At 38.1% G+C, this 22,307-nt stretch overlaps 2 protein-coding genes across 2 annotated transcripts in view; both read left to right on the top strand.

Annotated features, from left to right (window-relative positions):
* ppm1lb (protein phosphatase, Mg2+/Mn2+ dependent, 1Lb) overlaps window positions 1-16,015 on the top strand; it is a 59,916-nt gene extending 43,901 nt beyond the window's left edge. The window contains exons 3-4 of the mRNA XM_037774574.1: window positions 10,778-10,939; window positions 13,737-16,015. Of these exons, the coding sequence (XP_037630502.1) occupies window positions 10,778-10,939; window positions 13,737-14,077 (503 nt within the window). The 3' untranslated portion in view covers window positions 14,078-16,015. The remainder of the gene's footprint in view (window positions 1-10,777; window positions 10,940-13,736) is intronic.
* Window positions 16,016-18,126: 2,111 nt separating this feature from the next.
* Window positions 18,127-20,100, top strand: LOC119491011 (ADP-ribosylation factor-like protein 14). The gene is made up of 2 exons (XM_037774575.1): window positions 18,127-18,592; window positions 19,164-20,100. The coding sequence occupies exons 1-2, from the start codon at window positions 18,278-18,280 to the stop codon at window positions 19,470-19,472; spliced, it is 624 nt and encodes a 207-aa protein (XP_037630503.1). The 5' UTR covers window positions 18,127-18,277; the 3' UTR covers window positions 19,473-20,100.
* The last annotated feature ends 2,207 nt before the right edge of the window (window positions 20,101-22,307 follow it).

Genomic DNA, 22,307 nt, shown 5'->3' with positions numbered 1-22,307 from the left:
AAACGTGTGTTTATTTTCTGCAATAATCCAAAACCCAATGTGGTTGGCTTACAAACATCATCCCTGGAGCACTCTATGAAGACACAGTGTAAAGGTTTTTGGTTTTACGGAGTAACTATTGGCGGAGATATACTGCGTTGTCATTCCTTAAAGCAGTCATTCCCACAGGTGGGTCACAGGAAATTTTACTAGGGTCGCCGAATTTTTTCCAGTCTTTTATTTAACATTTATATCTGCAGTACATCTTTGAGCCACATGATAGAGCCTGAATGTTTGGTTTGTTCTGATAATTGTATCCTACTTATAATATTAAATCTAGGACCGCACAATTAATCGAAATTTGATCAAAATCGCAATATGGCCTAGTTGCAATTTTCTAATTAGGCACAATATTTGTTAAAGGTGAAATGTGTGTTGTCGTGCTGCAGAGATGTCCTGGCCTACATATCATATTCTACAGACTTAAGAAAACATTTTTGTTTGATACAGATCCATACAAAAATCACACCATAATCATTTTAATAAAAATGAGAATAATGATTGAATGAAAATTGTCATTCCCTCTAATATCGCAAATCTTATCGCAATTGCAATATTAGTCAAAATAATCACAATTAGGGAATTGTTTTAATCGTGCAGCCCTAATATGAATGGCTAGCGTACAAAAAAAACATAAGCCTGTCAACTCAGCCTAAATGTATTTATTTGGTCTCAATTATAAAGTATTTAACATGCTGTATGTTTTCAATAACACATGCATAAAATTAAGTTATTCTTTATAAAACGTATATTTGTTTGAAATGGCTGGTTAACCTATTCAAGATAATATAAGGTGATGCAGACATGGCAGTAAAAGTGGTCAGGAACGTTCATTTACGCACCAATTGACTCTTCTCGCGATTTATAGATCAGGTCTATTGTGAATTGGGTCGTGATGGTTTGTCATTTGTCAAAAAGTGGGTCCCCAGAAAAAACAGTTAGTGAAGCACTGCCTTAAAGGGAAATTCCGGTTTCAAACAATAGATAATAGTAACAACATTATACTCGCTAAGTTAATTGCTGAGATTCTTTGACTACAGCAACACCACTAAAAATAAGTCATAAAATCAAATCAGAATCAGATTTATTTTCCAAGGACGTTTGACTCTATTTGCATCTTTCTCAATATACTGTAAATGGGGCGTCTGAACATTGTGTAGCCTAAAGGACAACCTGCACAGACGGCATGTGACATGCGACTCACATGTAAGTCGGTGAGGGGGGTCATTGGTATGAAAGGGCCATTGTGAAGGCCTCACATCCTCTGGAGAACGATGGGTCATATGATAGACCGATTGGTGACGAGAAGAATTAAAATCTCCAGACCCGAAGCGCCCAGTCTGGAGGCGACAGCTGGTTATTACAGAAAAGAAAAGGTTGATGTGCTGCGGATGCATTACTTTTTTCTTACCCTCACCTGCTCTCAACCTCTTCATACACTTTTATACTTTCTGATCTGCGTCGGCCACAAAGTAAATCTCCCCTCCTGATCCCTCTGCCTACTTCTGTTCTTACACTACGTGACCTGTTGCATCCAGGCTCCAAAGATCTGTCTATATCTCTTTCTTATCCCACTAAATTTCTATCATCCTTTATTTTGGCAGCACAGCAAGAAGGACTGACTGTAGATAAATTTACAGTCAAGCTCCATTACAATGAAAATGCCCCCGTGTTGTCTAATCCAAGCATTAGACAGTCAGGGATTGAATTTGCTGCAGTATTTGTCCTATCTTCCCTGTCAGCGTCTCAGGGGGGGATCTGCTGATCAGGTAATTGTTGTGCATTCTTGTCCCCGTATCTGATTCAACAATCGCATCATTTAGGGGGCACAGCTTCCCGCTTTCAGTCGCAATCAGGGCCTAAATTAAGCTGGCAGGGGAGGAAGAGAGAGGGAAAATAGAGAGACACGCTCTCAATTCAGCTCCCAGTCCCCGGGACAACAGCATATCAGATTTATCCCCCTGTTCATTCATCCCTCTGTTGTTTATCAGCCAACAAAAGCGCTCGAAAGAAAGATAAGGGAGATGGGACTTTGATGGAATGGCCAGGAGCTTAGAGTCTATTATGGAAACAGCCTCCTTAATGCGGTGTGGTATTCTGTTAGTGCTAACCTTTATGTAGCTGTGTGGCACGTCTCTCAGCACACGTTTGCACCCACGCAAGCTCACAGCAGTGTCCAGTATAGTGCATTAGTCCAATAATCAGTAGTTATTGTTGCAAAACAGCAGTATAGAGCGATAGGAATGGTTAAGATTAGGACATTTTTGAGACTAGTTTATAGAAATATGTGCAGAAATTGTTTTGGGGAACAAAACATTATATATCTTCTGGAAGAGAAAGATATTAGGGCTGTTAATCGCGATTAATTGCACATTTTTTATCTGTTCAAAATGTAACTTAAAAGGAGATTTGTCAAGTATTTAATACTCTTATCAACATGGGAGTGGGGATATGCTTACTTTATGCAAATGTATGTATCAATTTATTATTGGAAATCAATTAACAACACAAAACAATGATAAATATTGTTCAGAAACCCTCACAGGTACTGCATTTAGCATAAAACATATGCTCAAATCATATCATGGTAAACTCAAGCCCAACAGGCAACAACAGTCAGTGTGTCAGTGTGCCGACTTGGCTATGACTCACCAAAAACTGCATGTGATTATCCTAAAGTGGGCATGTCTGTAAAGGGGAGACTCGTGGTTTCCCATAGAACCCATTTTCATTCACATATCTTGAGGTCAGAGGTCAAGGGACAACTTTGAAAATGGTCATGCCAGTTTTTCCTTGCCAAAATTTAGCTTAAGTTTGGAGCGTTATTTAACCTCCTTCCCGAAGAACTAGTATGAGATGGTTGGTACTAATGGATTCCTTAGGTTTTGTAGTTTCATATGATGCAAGTATCTTCACTGCAGAGTTGAATTTGCAGAATTTGACAGCCTTAAAAAATATACACCTAAAATGCAACAACATTTTTTTTTTACAAAGCAGGAATTAAACATACGGTGTGCTGTAATTATTCACTTCATTATGAAGTGATGTTTTATGGAAAGGTGATATTAAACAGTGAGTGCGTAGAGAATGAACCCTCCTCACACATACTGCAAGCAACATGAACACACATGTCATCGTTTCAATGTCAAACTGGAAAAAGGTTGAACTCCCAGAAAGGAGAGCCTTCTAGAAATCAAATATCTGCAGGTAGGAAGGAAATATTTCTGCCTCAGTAATGCATCAGAAAGGATTCATATTACTGGTGCCAGACGATTGATATTGTATTGCAAGAGAATGTATCTTTATACGGTATACCGCTATAATAACTATACGTCTCTTTGGTATTTAGAAATGTTCATCAGGCTTACCTGAAGGGTCTGAGACAATATAAATGTTCTCAAAGCTCTCTTCAGAGTGCAGCCTTTTGTGCTGTGAGTCATTTCATTTTTCTGCTCTGACTCCAATGACATTTAGCTTTGTTTGGACTGTTATTTTTTTTTTCTGTGAAGCGTCTGATTACTTTAAAAAAACACTTTACATTCCATTCCCCTTTAACTAAATGTTTGTGTACACCAAGTATCAAGTTCAGACTCTTCAGTGTTTCCTCTCTTAGTTCGCTTTGTTTGTCGATAAAAGAGCAACGCCATTTGGACTGTGGTGGCGCCTAATAATGATGCCAAAACTGGTCTTACAGCCCCAGCTATGTACACTGTGAATGTTATCACAGTCTTTTTTTTTTTTTACTTTAATTGTTAAACGCCTCAATAACTATGGACAAGTCAGAAGAATTCTCTGAATAGATGCCTTGATTCACCCTTTGGAAATGAAGCTACAGCAACTTGATCAAAAAGTGACCGATAGGCTCTAGTGGAGTTAGAGGGAAAGTTGAAATTCTTGTCATTTTGATCATAATAAGATAAAATACAATTTTTAAAAGTTTACTGCTTGCTGTCAGTGTGAATGTCATTAATTGAGACTGAATGCTTGCTGCTGTTTATTTGTGCGTGTCGCTTGTGTCTGTGGTTCACTCGCTCACAGCTGTGAGTTAAAGAACAGGTTCTAGTGAGGTGATTTTGAAAGCTGGTGTATTAAAATAAATAAAGGATGTGTAGGTATACAATAAAGGATCGAAAATGGATCAAACTGTATATAGCTGATAGCGATCAATTAAAAAAGTGCCTTGATCATACTGATACCTATCCACGCACATCGGATCAGGACATACTCTATTTTGGGTCCTGCTTTACAGTATAAGTGCCCAAATGCTACAGCCTTTGGCAAGACTTGGACACACTGTGGATATATAGATAGAACAATGTAGAAGCGTGTATCTGCAGGATACAAAAAGACAAAATGCTTCCTGGAATTAAGTTAAATTAAAGAGGACCCATTATTCTTACTTTCAGGTGCACACTTGTATTTTGGGTTTCTACTAGAACACGTTTACATGCTTTAATGTTCAAAAAACGCTTTACTTTTCTCATACCGGCTGTGCTGCAGCACCTCTTTTCACCCTCTGTCTCTGCTCCGCTCTAACAAGCTTTGTTTGAGGATGTGCCAAACTAGCCGTTATGCAAATGTGTTACATGTTGACATCACCACGTTACAGAAGAAAAGGCGGGACTTCAAGCGAGGCGTTTTAGGCAGTTCAGGAGCGGTGTTTCTGTAGGGGAAATTAACTCCCTTTGGCGTGGACTTTGGGCTTTGGAACTTTGCAGACCTTTTACATGCACAAAAAACTATATCACGCACTAAAGAAAAGAGGAAAAGCAGAAAAGCATAATAGATCCCCTTTAAAGAAGACGCAAAAAGATAAAAAATAATATCCCATTTTAAAGGTTTATTATTGTGCAGTATAGACAGGAGTGCATTTGGAAATGTGTCGCCTAGGGACATGAACATAATGATTAAACATTTGACACAGATCAAACCGGTTTGACAGGCTCTGACGGCTGAGATATGACAGTTATTGTTCTATAATAACAGAGCTCATTATTGCAGCGTTTTTTGGCAGCTAACTTTTACATTTCCAATGCCTGACTTTCCTGAACTCACCAAGGAGACTCTTTTGAAAGCGTTTCTCGCTCACTGCTTGACTGCAGGACCATTAGATAGTGAGGCTTTTCATTGTGATGAATTATCTATCATCTCAAGCAAGCCTTTGCAATTTTGATGTTGTGCTCTGACTGTCTGACCTCCGCATGAAAAACTCAGAAAAAGATTTTTGTTTTTAAAGTTGTTCAAAAGTGTAAGGACTCCAGGCACGGAGCTTTTTATTTTTCTGCACCCAGCTGGCTTTGTGAAGAGGAAGGAGATTGATTATCTTAAAGGGGAACTCTACCGACTTCCAGGTCTTGGGCTACGAGTTTGAAAAAGAAAAAGTCTGGGGGTGTGGAGATAGAAAGAAGTGAGCTTACCAGACCTCTGTAGCCCTCATTTCTGTTTGAGGCTGGCTTCAGGCTACATTAGCAGCTACTAGAGTAACACATCTGTGAGTCAGTGGTCAGGTTTTGACAAAGAATAAGAATGTGAGGAATAAAACAGAGGATATCTCTGGTTCAGCTGCAGCAATTTTGATCCTTTTTTTTTTTAAACTGTCCATCAGAAATCTAACAATATTATAGAGTGCTACAGGAATTAGTCCTAAAACCCGAAGATCAGTTAGCAATTTAGCACTTGCGGTTCCCTCATCTGGAAGTCAATGGGTTTTTTGAATGGGTTTTTAGTAAGATGCCTGAAATAAGGTCTGTGGTTAACACAAGCTGAAGAGATTTTAACGTTTGTAAAGATTATCTTTCGGAACAAAACGTGTAAGTATCATAAACGTTTGTTTGCCACAGAGTTTATTTTCTGCAATAATCTCAAACCCAAAGGACAAAACACCATTGTCTTTTTGTCGAGGGAAGCCAGGGCGATTCTGACTTCCGGGTTGGCCTACAAAAACACATCATCCCTGTAGCACTCTATAGGAGTGCAATGCTGAATATTACTCTTTTAAACCCCTTCCTGACCCACAAGGTCGCCATAACCACCTTGCATAATTAGAGGAGATACTTCGATCCATATCAGATCATATGCTTTGCCCAGATAAGGTTCTGAATGCCACTGCAGTTTATGATAAATAATCTACTATCTATTTTGTATCATAAGAATTATAAAAGTGAACAAGAAACACTCTGGAGAAATAATTGGTTCAAACGTACACAGAAGCCCAAAGCCAAATCTCACATAAGGCTTCAAAAAGGCTGAGGCTGGCCCCGAGGCAGCTAGTTATTTAGAATAGAAAGGAATAAATGGAATAAAACCGATGCATTATAGAAAGCAGAGATTGTCTAAAGCTTCATACTTGACATAGTATGCAAATTCCGAGCCCTGCATACACTTTATAGAGCAGTTCAAAATGCTTTATGCAGTGCAAAATGCTAAAAATAGCATTGCTGTAAATGTTAAGTCCAAAGAGGGCAGGTAAGACAGGGTGGCAGCTCTTAGGGACTACTGGGAAGGTAGTGTTTTTTAGAAAGTCTTTGAGACAATGAGCTGAGGTGAGCAGGTCGGTGGCAGTCCTGACCTCTCATTTTTCACCTAAATGCCACGCAGCTCGGTTAAGAACATAAATCCATGGGACTGGTGCTATATGGACACTTATACTCTCCAGAGTCTTTCGCTAACTCTGAGAGAGTGAATCAGTGCAATGATACAAATTGGAGTAGGGCTGCGATGTTAATCTTATTGCAGTATTGAAGGTGTGCCTGGCCAAGCTAAGCCAGTAATCAGCATGAGCACCGGGTGCATGCAGGCCATGGTGCCATTTTAATAGGGAATGCTGAACGTGTGCTTGGCATGGCTGCGCTAATTGGGGAAGGGTGTGCTAGCAAGGCACCTCAGTCCATTATCTCCATCGCCATGGGAACTAGATAAGGATAATTAGCTGGACAGCATGGCACAGTGCGGCGGGCAGCTATAGGCGCGAGCGGCAGGATTACAGGGATGCATACGATGATGAAACTAATAGAAATGGATTTCTCACGAACATTGTAAAAAGATTTAGTAAGTCATTTACAATTGAGTGGCATCAATATTCACTTCATTCATCCAAACCTCGCTTCGAAACCGGTGCTCTTTCTCGTAGTTATTTTCTGTCTCCTTCTTTTCTCTCCTGTTTATCACTTTTTTTTCTCGCCCAAAGCTGTAAATGGGAGTCATAAAATCATCGTCCTGCTGAGAAGTAATCTCTTTTCTCTTTCTTTTCTCATATATCTCCGAGCGCTCCACACCTCCTCAACTCTTACTCTTCATTTCATCTGCATCCACTGCTGACTTCCTCTCTCTCTCTCGCTCCCATCTCATTGCTCACATACTGTGACTGCATCAGGTGTAGGACAGAGTGACTGTGAACTGAATGGAAGGACCCTTCATGGGGAGATTGATTTATTTCATTCAGCTCAACGCTCAAACACTTGAGACACAAACTGTCAAGTCAACATCACACTGAGATGCAGAACTTTAAAGGGAGGTCTCAATAGTTAGTAGGTCATCCACATGCTTCCGATGGCATTTAAACCAGCTATGTTAGTCTTACCTCTACCTCCTGGGGCTTTTTCTGCACTAAAATCCTGACAATGTCTCTAATATATATTCCAATCCTCCTCCTTTCTCTCTCTCTCAATTTTTCAATTCAATTTGCTTTATTGGCATGACTGTCAGGTGAACAATATTGCCAAAGCGTCAATTCAATAATAAATAAAAATAAAAAAAGAACAAAATAAAAACAAAAACATATACACTCACCGGCCACTTTATTAGGCACACCTGTTCAATTGCTTGTTAACACAAACAGCTAATCAGCCAATCACATGGCAGCAACTCAATGCATTACGTCATCTAGACGTGGTGAAGACGACTTGCTGAAGTTCAAACCGAGCATCAGAATGGGGAAGAAAGGGGATTTAAGTGACTTTGAACGTGGCATGGTTGTTGGTGCCAGACGGGCTGGTCTGAGTGTTTCAAAAACTGCTGATCTACTGGGATTTTCACGCACAACCATCTCTAGGGTTTACAGAGAATGGTCCGAAGAGAAAATATCCAGTGAGCGGCAGTTGTGTGGACGGAAATGCCTTGTTGATGTCAGAGGTCAGAGGAGAATGGACAGAGTGGTTCGAGATGATAGAAAGGCAACAGTAACTCAAATAACCACTCGTTACAACCAAGGTATGCAGAATACCATCTCTGAACGCACAACACGTCCAACCTTGAAGCAGACGGGCTACAGCAGCAGAAGACCACCCGGTACTAGCACCGGCCACTTTATTAGGTACACCTTGTACCTAATAAAGTGGCCGGTGAGTGTATATACATATATACAATTCATTAAGCAAATTACAATATATAGATATTTAAAAAGAACATGCATGTAAATGAAAGAAAACAATAAAGAAGTTATTAATGTTTGTTGTGTCAATAAAACAAACAAACAAATAAAAAAAACATTAATAACAATATATTGCAATATCAAAGGATACATGTAAAAAAAAAAAAAAAAAAAAACATGAAGTAGAGGAGTAAATAAAAGACAGAGTGTGAGTTACAGCTGTTATGTGTTGTTGTGGTTGTCTCTTAGGCTTCTCCAAGTAGATGTTGTTTTTTATTTTGGTCAGAGAGGGATTCAAATTGGAGTTTACATTTAATTTTTGTAAAGAATTTTTTCCTAATTTCTTCATATGTGCTACAGCAGGAAATGTTGCTCTCTCTCTCTCTCTTTCTCTCTTTCTCTCTCTCTCTCTCTCTCTCTCTCTCTCTCTCTCTCTGTCCGGGTGGTCCAGTCCAGTAGGACCCCCTACTTTCTCCTCTTTTTTCCCCTCCCTCCTCTGTTCCCTTCTCTCTCTCCAGTTTTATTCTTTGCTCTGTGTGAGCAGATGGCCAAACAGGCAGATCTGTTCTTTCTCTACAGGACTTTGGATCTCACACAATAGGCCTCAGATTCTGAGTCCAGACTCTGTTCTGCCTGGCTGGGAAGCTAAACAAAGAGAGGAAGGAGGAGAAGAAATGAAAGGAACAAAAGTTACTTCAAAGATTTTCTGCAGTGTTTGAACATGATTCATGTTTTTTCACTTTAATGCAGCAGGGAAGGAGGCAAATGTTCTCCTTAGATTACTGCATTTTTTTAATTAAGGTTGCTATATTTATGGTTGGGTGATATGACAATACATACCGTCAGCTGCAAAATTGGATTATTTTAGCCATGCTAGCACGGTGGCTATGAATGGCAGTGTCGGTCTGTCAGTTGCTCCACCACTTTGGTCCAGACTGAAATATCTCAACAATTATTTGATGGATTGCACTGACATTATTATACAGACATTCATGGATCCCAGAGGTTGAACCCTAATGACTTGGTGATCCCCTGACTTTTCCTCTAGCGCCACCATGTGGTTGGTATTTGATGTTTTGAGTGAAATGTCTCGACAATTATTGGATGGATTTGGTACAGACATTCATATCCTCCTCAGGATGAAATGTAATAACTTTGGTGATCCCCTGATTTTTTTTTTCACTAGCCCCATTATCGGGTCAATTCAAATTGGCCTTTGCTTTATGACCAAATACCTGCAAAACTGAAGACATCAGCCGTCGCTGTACTGTGTGTTTAGTGCTGTTAGCATGTTATCACACTAAAATAAGATGGTGAACGCTTCCAATTCATTGTCTATGTAAGAAGCCGTGCAATGCATTCTGGTAGCATAGCAACGCGATTCAAGAGACGGGGCTTCACACTGGCCGCTCCTCAAGTTGAAGTCTAGGCTACTTAATGCAAATCAGAGGCGTCCAGCGCAGCTCGCGGCCTCTGGAAACTCCCGAGAAACTTTTAAACTAACCGTTGTCGATCTAAGATAAAGACAGATTCAGCAACTGCATGGCTTATTTCTCGAATAAAATGCTTCAAGTGCTTTAATGCTTTCGTACTATAAGAGGAAAAAGTTTCCAAACTAGCCGCCATGTTGGTTCCTTTTTGAAACCTGGCAGCAGCAGCCCACAAGGAAAAGCGTCCGTCCAATCAGGTGCCTAGTGTCTAGTGGCAGCTCATCAAGCGTCCAGTGCTGGGAAGCGAGGCGATCGCGTCCAAAAACTCCCCTGTGGAAACGTACCATTAGTATTGTGGCAGCAGTAGCTCAGTTCTTGGGGGCTTGGTTTGGAAACCGGAGGGTCGCTGGTTCAAGGCCCCGCATGAACCAAGTATGGAGTGTGGCCTGGCAGGAGGTGCCAGTTTGCCTCCTGGGCACTGCAGAGGTGCCCTCGAGCAAGGCACTGAACACCCAAACTGCTATGCTATACTGCTGTAGTGACTGCTCCTAATGCTAGGATGGGTTGAATGCAGCAACGTTATGCTGTGTGATAATAAAAGTTGATTTACATTTTACATTTTATCATTCTGAGCTGACGCTAGCATTCAGCCCCTCTGTGGTTAAAGCACAGCCTCACAGTGCCGCTAGCCTGGCTGTAGGCCAATCTCAGTCTTGTATGATTTATGCATGCATGTAATATTACCTTGATTTACAGGTATTTGATTTGCTGCTAGATGCCAAAAACAGACATTCTTGTCTGGTTATTTGATCCATGAATGGTTCATAGTTTTAATAAATGTACTATATTACAACAGATATTGGCAGATATCCCCTGCTTCATCTCTCCTTCTCCATCCTCTGTTCCCCTCCTCTTTGCCTCTCTCCTCCATCTGTTCCAGGTACTACGTGTCTGGTGGCCCTGCTGTCTGATAAGGAGTTGACGGTGGCCAACGTCGGAGACTCACGTGGAGTTCTTTGCGATAAAGACGGCAACGCCATTCCCCTGTCGCACGACCACAAACCTTACCAGCTCAAAGAACGCAAGAGGATCAAGAAGGCCGGTGAGAAAGCAGCTGCAGTCCAGACCAGTAGACTTTTTTTCTCAACTGAGTCTGAGCAGCAGAACGAGGCTTTCGTTGAAACTTTAGGGAACATCAAAACTCAGATTGTTTTCATGAAAGCATTAAAAAAAAAACAGTCTTCTTATGATCAAAGCTAAGCACCATTATCCGTTTTCTCCACGTCTTGTGTCTCTGCTCAGGCTGACATCAAACCCCAGTGACTGATAACACAATCTGCTTCTAAAGCAGCATGTTATCAAATGCAGCCAGACAGTGAACAGTATTTAAGGTGTATTTGAAGGCATAATTCTCCCTCCTACTCTATCTGCATACTCTCTGTGCTGAAGAGAGTTTGGTTGGCAGGTTGCCAGATTAGTCAAGTCAGTGTGGTCACTGTCAGGATAGCCCACCATCTCCATCTAATGGTCTGACTGGGTACTAAAAAAAGAATTATGTTTACTTATTCATGTAACATGCTTGCAATTATGATACTACAGAAGATGTTCTACTGCTCAGTGAGGGGGGTATCTGATGTTTTAATCATACAAACAGGAATCACTAGTATAATAATAATAACTGCTTATACTGTAGTCATCTCTCCTGCGGTGACATTATCTTGTTTCTGTGGTGTTTGTCTGACACATTTCTTGTAAACACAGATACTCAAGAACAATTCATGATAGAAACTTTATACCTTCACCACAGGCTCCAGAGCTGATGGTGTGATTACAGTCTTGGAGCACCTTGCTACATAAATTTACATGTTAATGAGGGAAACCTGATTTTCTCCAAACTGTTGTAACGCTCAAAATGCTAAATTAAGTGCCGTCTGTGCACTGAAAGAAAAGAAATTACAAAGAAACAATGACATCTTGATATTAGAGCCACAGACTGCGACAACCAATTACAAAAGAGTCAAATCACAAACACTTACCATCAATAATTGATTTTTTAAAATTCCCCAATTTAGACCAACAATGTGTCTTAAGAGCCACAGAATACAGTGAATATGTTTTTTAAGAAAGACTTTACTTGACTTGTACCATTTTAATTTTCTTTTTTACGGTTATGAAGATTATTTCCTGTTTGCATTTGAGACTATGTGGCTCATCGTTGACCGATTTTCCGAAAGATCCCATATGGATTTTTTTTTTGTTGATAGAAAATACTGGCAATGCAAAATAAGTAAATTATATTTCTTTTTTTCTATTGTATTCTGTAGATCTTAAAGGAACAGTGTGTAACATTTCGGGGATCTATTAGCAGAAATGGATTATAACATTCATAACTGTGTTTTCATTAGTGTATAATCACCTGAAACTAAGAATCTTTGTGTTTTCGTTAACTTAGAATGAGCTCTTCATATCTACATAGGAAGAGCCTTTCGTGTTTTTACGTTACCTGAAGGCCACCGTAGTTCTCCGACACGCTTGTGAAACTACAGAGCCACAGAGTGCAAAACTGTGGTGCCGCCAGCAGCCGTCTATTATGGTAAGGATGACCTCTGAGCGAGGCGAACAGAGTTACCACGGTTTTGCACTCGACGGTTCACATTACCACAGTCTTGGAAAGGGAGGAGTGAGCAGAGCGGTACTCAGTTGGTTGCAATCTGCAACCACACTACTAGATGCCCCCAAATCCTACACACTGTCCCTTTAAGATACATTGTTGGTGTCATATTTGGGATTTTTTTAAATTATGAATGGTATAACTGCATCATATGTTTGTGATTTGACTGATTGGAGTGATTTCAGTCTGTGGCTCTAGTTCAAAAACTATGTTTTTGTTTATATTTAGTTAGTTTGATGCCTGACAAAGTCCCCTGACTGAAACGTTTCATTTTGAATAAAGTTAGTGCTGACTGAATGGGAATGAAAACTACCTAAATAATGAAATACATTAATTTAAAAGAAATACAAGCCACTGGTTATATGAAGACAAATAAATACGGTCTAATGATAATTTGAGGGCAGAAGTGTTTGCTAATTAATGCATTTATTATCTTAAGTGCCGCCCACAGCAGCTAAGTGCTTAGGTTAATACCTCAATGTTCCCCTCTTGTTTCTAATTGCAGTTTGTACATAACATTTGCCAACAATGATGCCAAAGCAGTTAACTACAGAGGCAGTAGCTTCTAAAGTAGCTACTGTTGAGGACTCGGAGATCATGTCCTCTGCTTGTTCTTGGAATTTGGGGCTTTTAGCTAACTAATAATAGAAAGTTACACATAATGGGATTTTTTATAGCCTGAACTCTCAACCTCAGTGTTTTTTTTAAAATCCTGGCTCTGGCCTTGCTCACTAGGAACTACGGAGGCATCCTGACCTAGTATGGAAGTCTTCATCTTATCATTTCCAGTACAATTCCCTGCTTGCAGATCTGTTGAAGCCGTAGAGGACACACAGCTGTTCTTGCAGGATGTGACATGAATTGAAACTTATCCAACATAAACAATTACGTTCCATGAACATGAACGGTGAGCACTGAGTGAAAACACGACGATGGCACTGACCCATTTTATTATTTGAACAATGATTGTGAACACAGCGGCCTCATAGTTGATAGAAATGAACAGACGAGCTGCCAGTTGGTTCAGGGGGAACAAAAATATTTTTTCATCTTAATGGCAGTAACATGGAAAACATCTGTTTCTCTACTTTTCCTCTCACCTTTGTGTTGCTTTATCCTCCTTACTTCCTCACATTCTTCCTAACACCTCCCCCTTCCACCTCGTATTTCACTTCCCACTCTTTGCTTTATCACATCCCAACCATTTTCCTTCTGCCTTCCTCCTCAGGCGGGTTCATCAGCTTCAACGGCTCGTGGCGCGTCCAGGGCATCCTGGCCATGTCCCGTTCTTTGGGCGATTACCCCCTGAAGAACCTCAACGTGGTCATTCCCGATCCTGACATCATGTCGTTCGACCTGAACAAGCTGCAGCCGGAGTTCATGATCCTGGCGTCGGACGGCCTGTGGGACACCTTCAGCAACGAGGAGGCGGTTCGCTTCATCAGGGAACGACTGGGCGAGCCTCATTTCGGCGCCAAGAGCATAGTCCTCCAGTCCTTCTACCGCGGTTGCCCTGACAACATCACCGTCATGGTGGTCAAGTTCAAAGGCAAGGCCAGCGAGCAGTAGACCAGACACCTAGTATCTATATTATGTTTGAATAAAAGTAAGAATAAAATAGGTTTAAGATGAAAGATTTAAAAACTGAGCCCCGACTTTTTGAGCGAGAACTTTCTATTACAGATATTTACATAAGTTAGCATTTCAGTGCATCAAATCACGCCACGTCCCCCCTCCTTTACTTTTACTGCTGAAAAAGTGACACTTGTGAGAAAACGTCTTTCATTTAGGCTTAGCCATATCGTGCAGACACCGTAATGCAAGCTGGGTCACCGTTATGCAAATAAACAGATTTAGCTTTGTGAAGCTGTGGGTATACGCCCATGAGTCTGCACACGTTCGTATGTATGTATGTATGTGTGTGTGTGTGAGTGTGAGAGGAGAAACAGTGATAGATGTCAGTTACCAATTCATTGTCTAGTCAATAATGAGAAATTTAAAGTATACAAGCAAGCATGGAGTTTCACTTCCACGTCATTTCTTTTTAAGGTGATGTCTTTCACTCAGTGTCTACGTGACGTGTATTTTTTTATTTTCCTGACTCTGACGTCTACCGAGTGACTGCACTGAAAAGGTTATTTTTTTTTCCTGGATCAAATACACATCACTGGTGCAAATATGAATTTATTCCCTTTATACGTGAACAACACAATATGCATATGTTTGTTCAAATATCACCATTCATAATGTACAGCAATATAACCAATTACAATGGTCATATCACACTTGCTGAACGTGAGGATGAAGTTGCCCGGTTTTATAAGTTTAGATGTTGAATGTCTTAGTCATCTGTCAACTGATTGCTGTTAGTTTCTGTGCTGATGAAGTCTCATTTCTGTTTTGATCGTTGATAACTTTAAAGATTTTTTTTCAAACTGAGACTCTAGTTTGATCCCAAATCTTATCAGAATCCATGTAACTACTGATAATGTAATAACTGTTGGATAATGCAGCGTAGGTGGTCAAACCAAATCTCATTTTAAATGGGTTTAAAATGTAATACTTTTAACATTTTAGAGCAATACTTTGTGGTGATAATGTTGTAACATCTCATTGTGATTCTTAACTGCTGATTATTAATTCACAAGGTCTGTCACATGTCATCTGATAATATAATAACGTTGACTGTTAATTTAATCTTGTAAGAAGAAGGTAATTGAGTTATCACATAAAATAATTGAAATGATAATTGGCAGTTATACTTTTATTGTTATTTAGGAATTTAGATGACCGTGTAAGATTTACAACCCTTTTAATATTTTACATATTGACATGCTGCTTTTCCTTTATCTGACTTTTCTTACATTATCATTTAAACTAAAATCGACATGATATAAATGTACTGAAATTGACAACTCACTGTTACAATGTCATCTGTTAATGTCATCTTCATCTTGACACAGATCACATTTCCCTGAACTGTAAACTCAAAATGTAACAAGCCTTTGAATGAAACACATTATTGTTGCCTTATTTTTTTAACCGTTAATTTCCTGTTATGAAGTCTGCTGCCAAAACTACTTCTCGGTTTTTAATGTAATGCAGTCGATCATGCCATGCACACTGCACGACCTCGGTGTCATACCTTGTTAGCTCCCGTGTAGAATAGCATCGTTGAGAGAAAATGTCTCCAAGAGACATGAAATTGTAAGATGAATGTACATACTGTCCTCATGTTAGTATCACCCCTCCACTGTTTATACTGCAACGAAGAAAGCAATGCGCCTGTTCCTGGATTGTTTAACTTCAGAGATACTATATATCAGATAAAACTGTCTGTTTGTGCTTTTTCAGTTCACATTCTCCCTTGATAATGTACCTTACAGAGTGTTTATGTGGCATTTGTACTTGTTTTTGTTGACTTTAATAAACTGTAAAAAAATGAAATAATTCTGAAATTTTAAAATGTAAATCAGAAAGGTAACATTAAAATGATATATGATCATTTTCTCTGCCTGTGTTTTTTTTAAGAAAATATACATAAAAAGTAACTCCTACAGATATAGCATAGAGACAACATAGACATAAAGTGTGTCACACAGATATTCATTGAAAACATAAAACAGACATAACACACTTCTGTTTCTTGTATGCTGTACAGATTTGCACTTTAGTTAGATATCATACAAAAAGGCACTGAACAAAAATATTAATATTCCTATTAAATATATTTTTTCCTTAAAGAGGACCTATTGTGCTTATTTTCAGGTGCATACTTGTATTTTGGGTTTCTACTAGAACATGTTTACATGCTTTCATGTTAAAAAAAACGCTTTCCTTTTCTCATACCAGCTGTGCTGCAGCACCTCTTTTCACCCTCTGTGTGAAACACTCTGTTTGTGCTCCACCCCCCCTCCCGAAAAGCCCAGTCTGCTCTGATTGGTCAGCTGGCCCACTGTTATGGTTATTGGTCAACCGACCCATACTCTTCGGACTCTGCTCCAGCTCTGCTCTAACTAGCTTTGTTTGAGAGTGTGCCTAACTAGCTGCTAGTCCGGTATTATGCAAATGTCTTACTTGGTGACATCACCACAAGGCGGGACTTCAAGCGAGGTGTTTCAGGCAGTTCAGGAGCAGTGTTTCTGTGGGGGAGAGTAACTCCCTTTGGACTTTGGGCTTTGTAACTTTGCAGACCTTTTACATGCACAAAAAAGATATATAACACACTTAAGGAAAGGAAAAAGCACAAATGCATATTAGGTCCCCTTTATTGTTCTCTGTCATGGATTATTTTTCTTGTTTAATGAGAGAAAATTCTTCAACTTCTCTTGAAATGGGACAATGACCCTTAACTTTTGAAAAGCCTGATTTTAGTCAGTCTATGCCACCTGCTGGGTGAGTAGAAGACATTCAGTCCACATTTACTATTATGTTAGGCCTGGGCTGGACTCTCCAATCAGTCCAAGTTTTATCACATCACACTTGCAAATAAATTGTCTAAATCCACTATAATAAAACTGAAAATAGCTACAACAGTCAGTGACATTATACCCAGAAATATAACCCGTCACAACGTCCAGTTTAAGTGGTCATACAGCATAATTAGGACAAACAAATCAGAAGTCAGCCAATATTACAAATGAAATATGATGATTTATTTTAAAAATAAAATACATGTTAGTACATAAAAGTTGTTATTGCTAACATTTTTATGTGGACAAATATTTAAAAAAGAATAATATATCTACAGAGCCTTTAGAAAGGTGCTGAACAAAAGTATGGCTTTTTATTTTTTTTTTAAATTGTGAATTAATCATTATTAAAATGTTGGCGGGTCCAAAATGTATGTATTGTTTATCCGTGTGAAAGATATCTGACATTTGGTTCCTACTTCTAATGAGGCTTGTGAGCCAATAGTAAAACAACGTCGGTATTACGTGGTATCTCTGGGTCATCAGTCGTCAGAGATTGACGGTAAGAAGCTGGCAACGACTTGTTGTGAAGTAAATGCAATGAAACGAAGGAGGGAGAATGCAACATTTAGTAGCTGAATGTTATCAATAGCACCTTTAATTGTTATTGCACTAATTGTGACAATTTATCATTTGGATCATAGGCTATTGTGCAGTCCTACTGTATAGTACAATTGTGCTAATAATTCTAATGTCTATCATAATAATTAAAAAAATCTTTTATGTACATGCACATTCATTTGAGATTAATAACAAAATCCCAGAAACTTTTTTTGCTGAGAGGTTTCTGCAAGCCACACGTTCAACCTACATAAGGTCAGTCTGAAGATGAAACTACATTTACCCATCACCACCCGGTTGAATAATCCTCCACCAAAAACCCCCTCTGATGTCATTGCTTCAGGACATCCAGTCAGGAAGAAACCCAATCTTCCCGTTCCACCAAACATAGGCTTCCTGACTGCTGGTGTGCATGAGGATCTGTAGCAGGTGTGATGTGACTCCTCTGACTGTGCTGTGGTAACCAGAGAACTGTATGCAGTTTAGTTGCACCGTCACATTGGATATAAATAGCTTTACTGAAAGCGACGCAGGGACTGGGAGGAATCCCATCACAACAGAGGGGAGGGTTCACTCTGCTAGTGCGTACATAAAGCATGCTGATTGCAGACAAGAGACCAGACACACTAAGCCTACAGATAGACTGTACAAAAGGAGCCACTGGGTGCGGGCAGCTCAGTTTTACGCAGCTATACACAAAGAAGAAGCCTATAGACACAAGCTGCAATTGTAGGACATGGGCATGCATGGATCCAAGCCTCGGAAACAAGCTCAGGTCCTGATGCTTGGTCTGGACGGATCTGGAAAGACCACCCTGCTCTATAAACTGAAGTACAACGAGAGAGTACTGACAGTGCCAACTGTGGGCTTCAACGTGGAGACGCTGGAGACGGACAGGAGCAGCCCGGGCCTGACGGTGTGGGACGTGGGGGGCCAGAGGAAGATGAGGCCCCACTGGAGGCATCACTACACTGATACAGACGGACTGGTGTTTGTGGTTGACAGCTGGGATCAGAAGCGGCTGGATGAGGCCCGCAAGGAACTTCATCGGGTAAATAAATTAGAGAATATTTTATTCTTAATAAGCGTAACACTTAAAGTCCTAAAAATGTGTCTTGCCAATTGTTACATCACTTGGATGTTTGAACTTAATTGTGCAGAGTTATAAATCTTTAATAAATGGCTTAGCACACTTAAAGCAAATATAAGAATATTTTAAAGTGCCTATTCATTTATTTATCAACTGTGTATACAATTTGAATGAATAATTAATAACACTGCAAACTATAGCTGTAATCATATATAACATATCTGATTATATGCATGAACAGATCTTGTGTGTGCTATACAGAATTAATGCATTATTTTTTTTATACATGTACAAATCATTCATAAATGATTGCAAATATATTAATAAATTCTTTAAAAAAAAAATCCTTATCTCTTTTTACAACTACATAGCAGTGTGTTACAATATGTTATAAATAATAAAATATAAAATATTGAGTGTTTATATTGCTTAATGCTAAATAGGTAAAGGTTAAACACAACCAGTTCATCTACAAGTGTGTTTTACACTATAGTAATACAGTTTTTTTTACTTTGTCTTCTCCTCTCACCAGGTCCTGAGGTACGAGAGTCTCAGAGGAGTTCCTCTCGTGGCCCTGGCCAACAAACAGGACCTCCAGGGAGCTCTAAGCCCAGAGGCGCTTTGCGTGACACTGGACTTGAGGAGAGTGTGCGAGGGCCGGGCCTGGTTCATCCAGCCCTGTTCAGCCACCACCGGCATGGGACTAGAGGAAGGTTTCAGGAGGATAGTCTATCTGATGAAGACTCCATTCAAACAGACTCAAGAGGACATTAAGGTTAAGATGAAGTCTAAGGGCTTCAGCGCCACAGCTGTGAAAAAAGTCTTACTCTGCAGCAGATGATGGATGAAAACCTTTTTTTGAAGATTCATTCAAGGAGGATTCCTTCTCGTCTGCCGGTGTGATTCATCAGCTGATGGCTTCACTGTGGCGTCTATAGGATCAAATCAGGAGGTGATAAGAAAAGGGATGAGATTACCACAGTTAACAGTGTTAATCTCTGTGGCAGAAAGAGCTCTTACTCAATTCCTGGTGAAGACAAAGTGCCTCTGGACCATGGTGATAACCCATGAGGATGCTATGAGTAATCTCGGGTTGAGACAGCCGGTGTGTCACGAGCTGATAGTCGTTTGAAAAACACAACGTTTGAGATAATTCAGTCTGAGAGTGTTCTGCACATGGAAACTGACTGATAAGAACCTGTGTTTGTTTGGTCGAGTTTCTGTGGCTCAAAGAAATGTTCTCCAGTTGTGCATTATCTGTTTTTTTATTAGCACTTTTATGTATTTATTTGTTTTAATTTTTATTAAATATAAAGACTTATTATGTTCTTACTTTATTTATTTATTTATTTAGAATGACACTGCCAGTGTGTATATATATATACTGTACATGTGGCTGGTGCTGGTTCAGTGTTGTTTTTTTCTATTTGTTGCAATGAAATAAAGATGTTAAAATATCTGGAATCAAATGAGGTGGTTCTGAGTTTGGGCGACAAAATAAATAGTATAAAATGTACTTGGACTCTTTTCTTTAAAGGTTGCAATACAAACATGTAAAAGTTACATTACAAGTAGAAGTCCTGAATTCAAAATCTTGCATTTTGACACAGGGCCACTACAAGACAAGGCCTTAAAGGACAGGTTCACATTTTTACAAGTCCGCCTTAGAACAATACTCACATGCCCATATGTACATTACATTGAAAGAGTCATTGGTCGCTGTAATTGTTCCTCCCGTTCACACTGACTGTAAAGAGATCCTCTCATGATTCCAATGTAGGAGATCGTGGACAAAATCTACAGTCTGTGTTCTGTGCAAAAATGCATTTCAAAGTTCAGAAAAAGCTGATAAGGCTCTAGCAATCTGACTTATTAAATCAACAGGATATCTCCTAATGTTACTGTGTTTTAGCACAATATTCATTCTTTGTGTTACAAGGAAACACTGTCCAGGGGGGGGAAAGGGGGAATTTAGCAAAAAATATAACATATAACTTTATAACCTTATCAATCAAATGTTTGGAAAGAAAGGAATAAAAATAATTTTCCAGATAGTTTAATTTACAGTAAAATATTTTTAAGATTACTATATATTTCATAGGTAAAATGTTAATTTGCAAAGTATCAATAATTGTAAAATAAATAAAAGTAATAAAAGTAAAATAGAGATGTAGTGGTATAAAATAGATGTAAAATACTCAAGTAATCAACATTTACTATAATAAGTTTAGTACTTGAATAAATGTACTTCCTTCTTACTAGTGTATAAAATACACATATAAATGCATTAAAATGGAGGTTAATTGTCATTGAATACAATGATCAATCCTGAGTTTGTATGTAGTTGAGTGTCGCGCCCTGCAGATGGATGTTAATCAACGTACCAAAATCACCTAGTGAATATGGAGCAATTGAACTTCATTGGACTTTTTGAATAGACCATTAGGGCCTACATGTACTTGAGATTTGATATTGTATGATTTGGATTTTGGATATATGTTTATCAAAATATATATAATATATATATATATATATATTATATATATAATATTTAGTATTGTAATATGTTTAAGATTACTATATATTTCATACGTAAAATGTTAATTTGCAAAGTATCAATAATTGTAAAATAAATAAAAGAGTAAAATAGAGATGTAGTGGTATAAAATAGATGTAAAATACTCCAAGTAATCAACATTTATTACAGTAAGTGTAGTACTTGAATAAATGTACTTCCTTCTACTAGTGTATAAAATATATATATACATATATATATGTATATATATATATTATATATATAATAATAATAATATATCAATAATTGTAAAATAAATAAAAGTAAGAAGAGTAAAATAGAGATGTAGTGGTATAAAATAGACGTAAAATACTCAAGTATCAACATTTATTACAGTAAGTGTAGTACTTGAATAAATGTACTTCCTTCTACTAGTGTATAAAATATATATACATATATATATGTATATATATATTATATATATAATATATCAATAATTGTAAAATAAATAAAAATAAGAAGAGTAAAATAGAGATGTAGTGGTATAAAATAGACGTAAAATACTCAAGTAATCAACATTTATTACAGTAAGTGTAGTACTTGAATAAATGTACTTCCTTCTACTAGTGTATAAAATATATATATACATATATATGTATATATATATATATTATATATATAATAATAATAATATATCAATAATTGTAAAATAAATAAAAGTAAGAAGAGTAAAATAGAGATGTAGTGGTATAAAATAGATGTAAAATACTCAAGTAATCAACATTTATTACAGTAAGTGTAGTACTTGAATAAATGTACTTCCTTCTACTAGTGTATAAAATATATATACATATATATATATATATGTATATATATATTATATATATAATAATAATAATATATCAATAATTGTAAAATAAATAAAAGTAAGAAGAGTAAAATAGAGATGTAGTGGTATAAAATAGACGTAAAATACTCAAGTATCAACATTTATTACAGTAAGTGTAGTACTTGAATAAATGTACTTCCTTCTACTAGTGTATAAAATATATATACATATATATATGTATATATATATATTATATATATAATATATCAATAATTGTAAAATAAATAAAAATAAGAAGAGTAAAATAGAGATGTAGTGGTATAAAATAGACG

This window comes from Sebastes umbrosus, chromosome 7 (assembly GCF_015220745.1).
Source record: "Sebastes umbrosus isolate fSebUmb1 chromosome 7, fSebUmb1.pri, whole genome shotgun sequence".
Classification (NCBI taxonomy): domain Eukaryota; kingdom Metazoa; phylum Chordata; class Actinopteri; order Perciformes; family Sebastidae; genus Sebastes; species Sebastes umbrosus.
Note: the sequence above shows the minus strand (reverse complement) of the source record. Positions and strands in the feature narration are given on the sequence as shown.

What these genes read in the sequence shown, in the direction of transcription:
- LOC119491011 (XM_037774575.1), top strand. Translation starts at nt 18,278, where the DNA reads ATGGGCATGCATGGATCCAAGCCTCGGAAACAAGCTCAGGTCCTGATG. An exon ending in CCCGCAAGGAACTTCATCGG is followed by an intron (nt 18,593 to 19,163) that starts GTAAATAAATTA and finishes TCCTCTCACCAG; the next exon opens with GTCCTGAGGTACGAGAGTCT.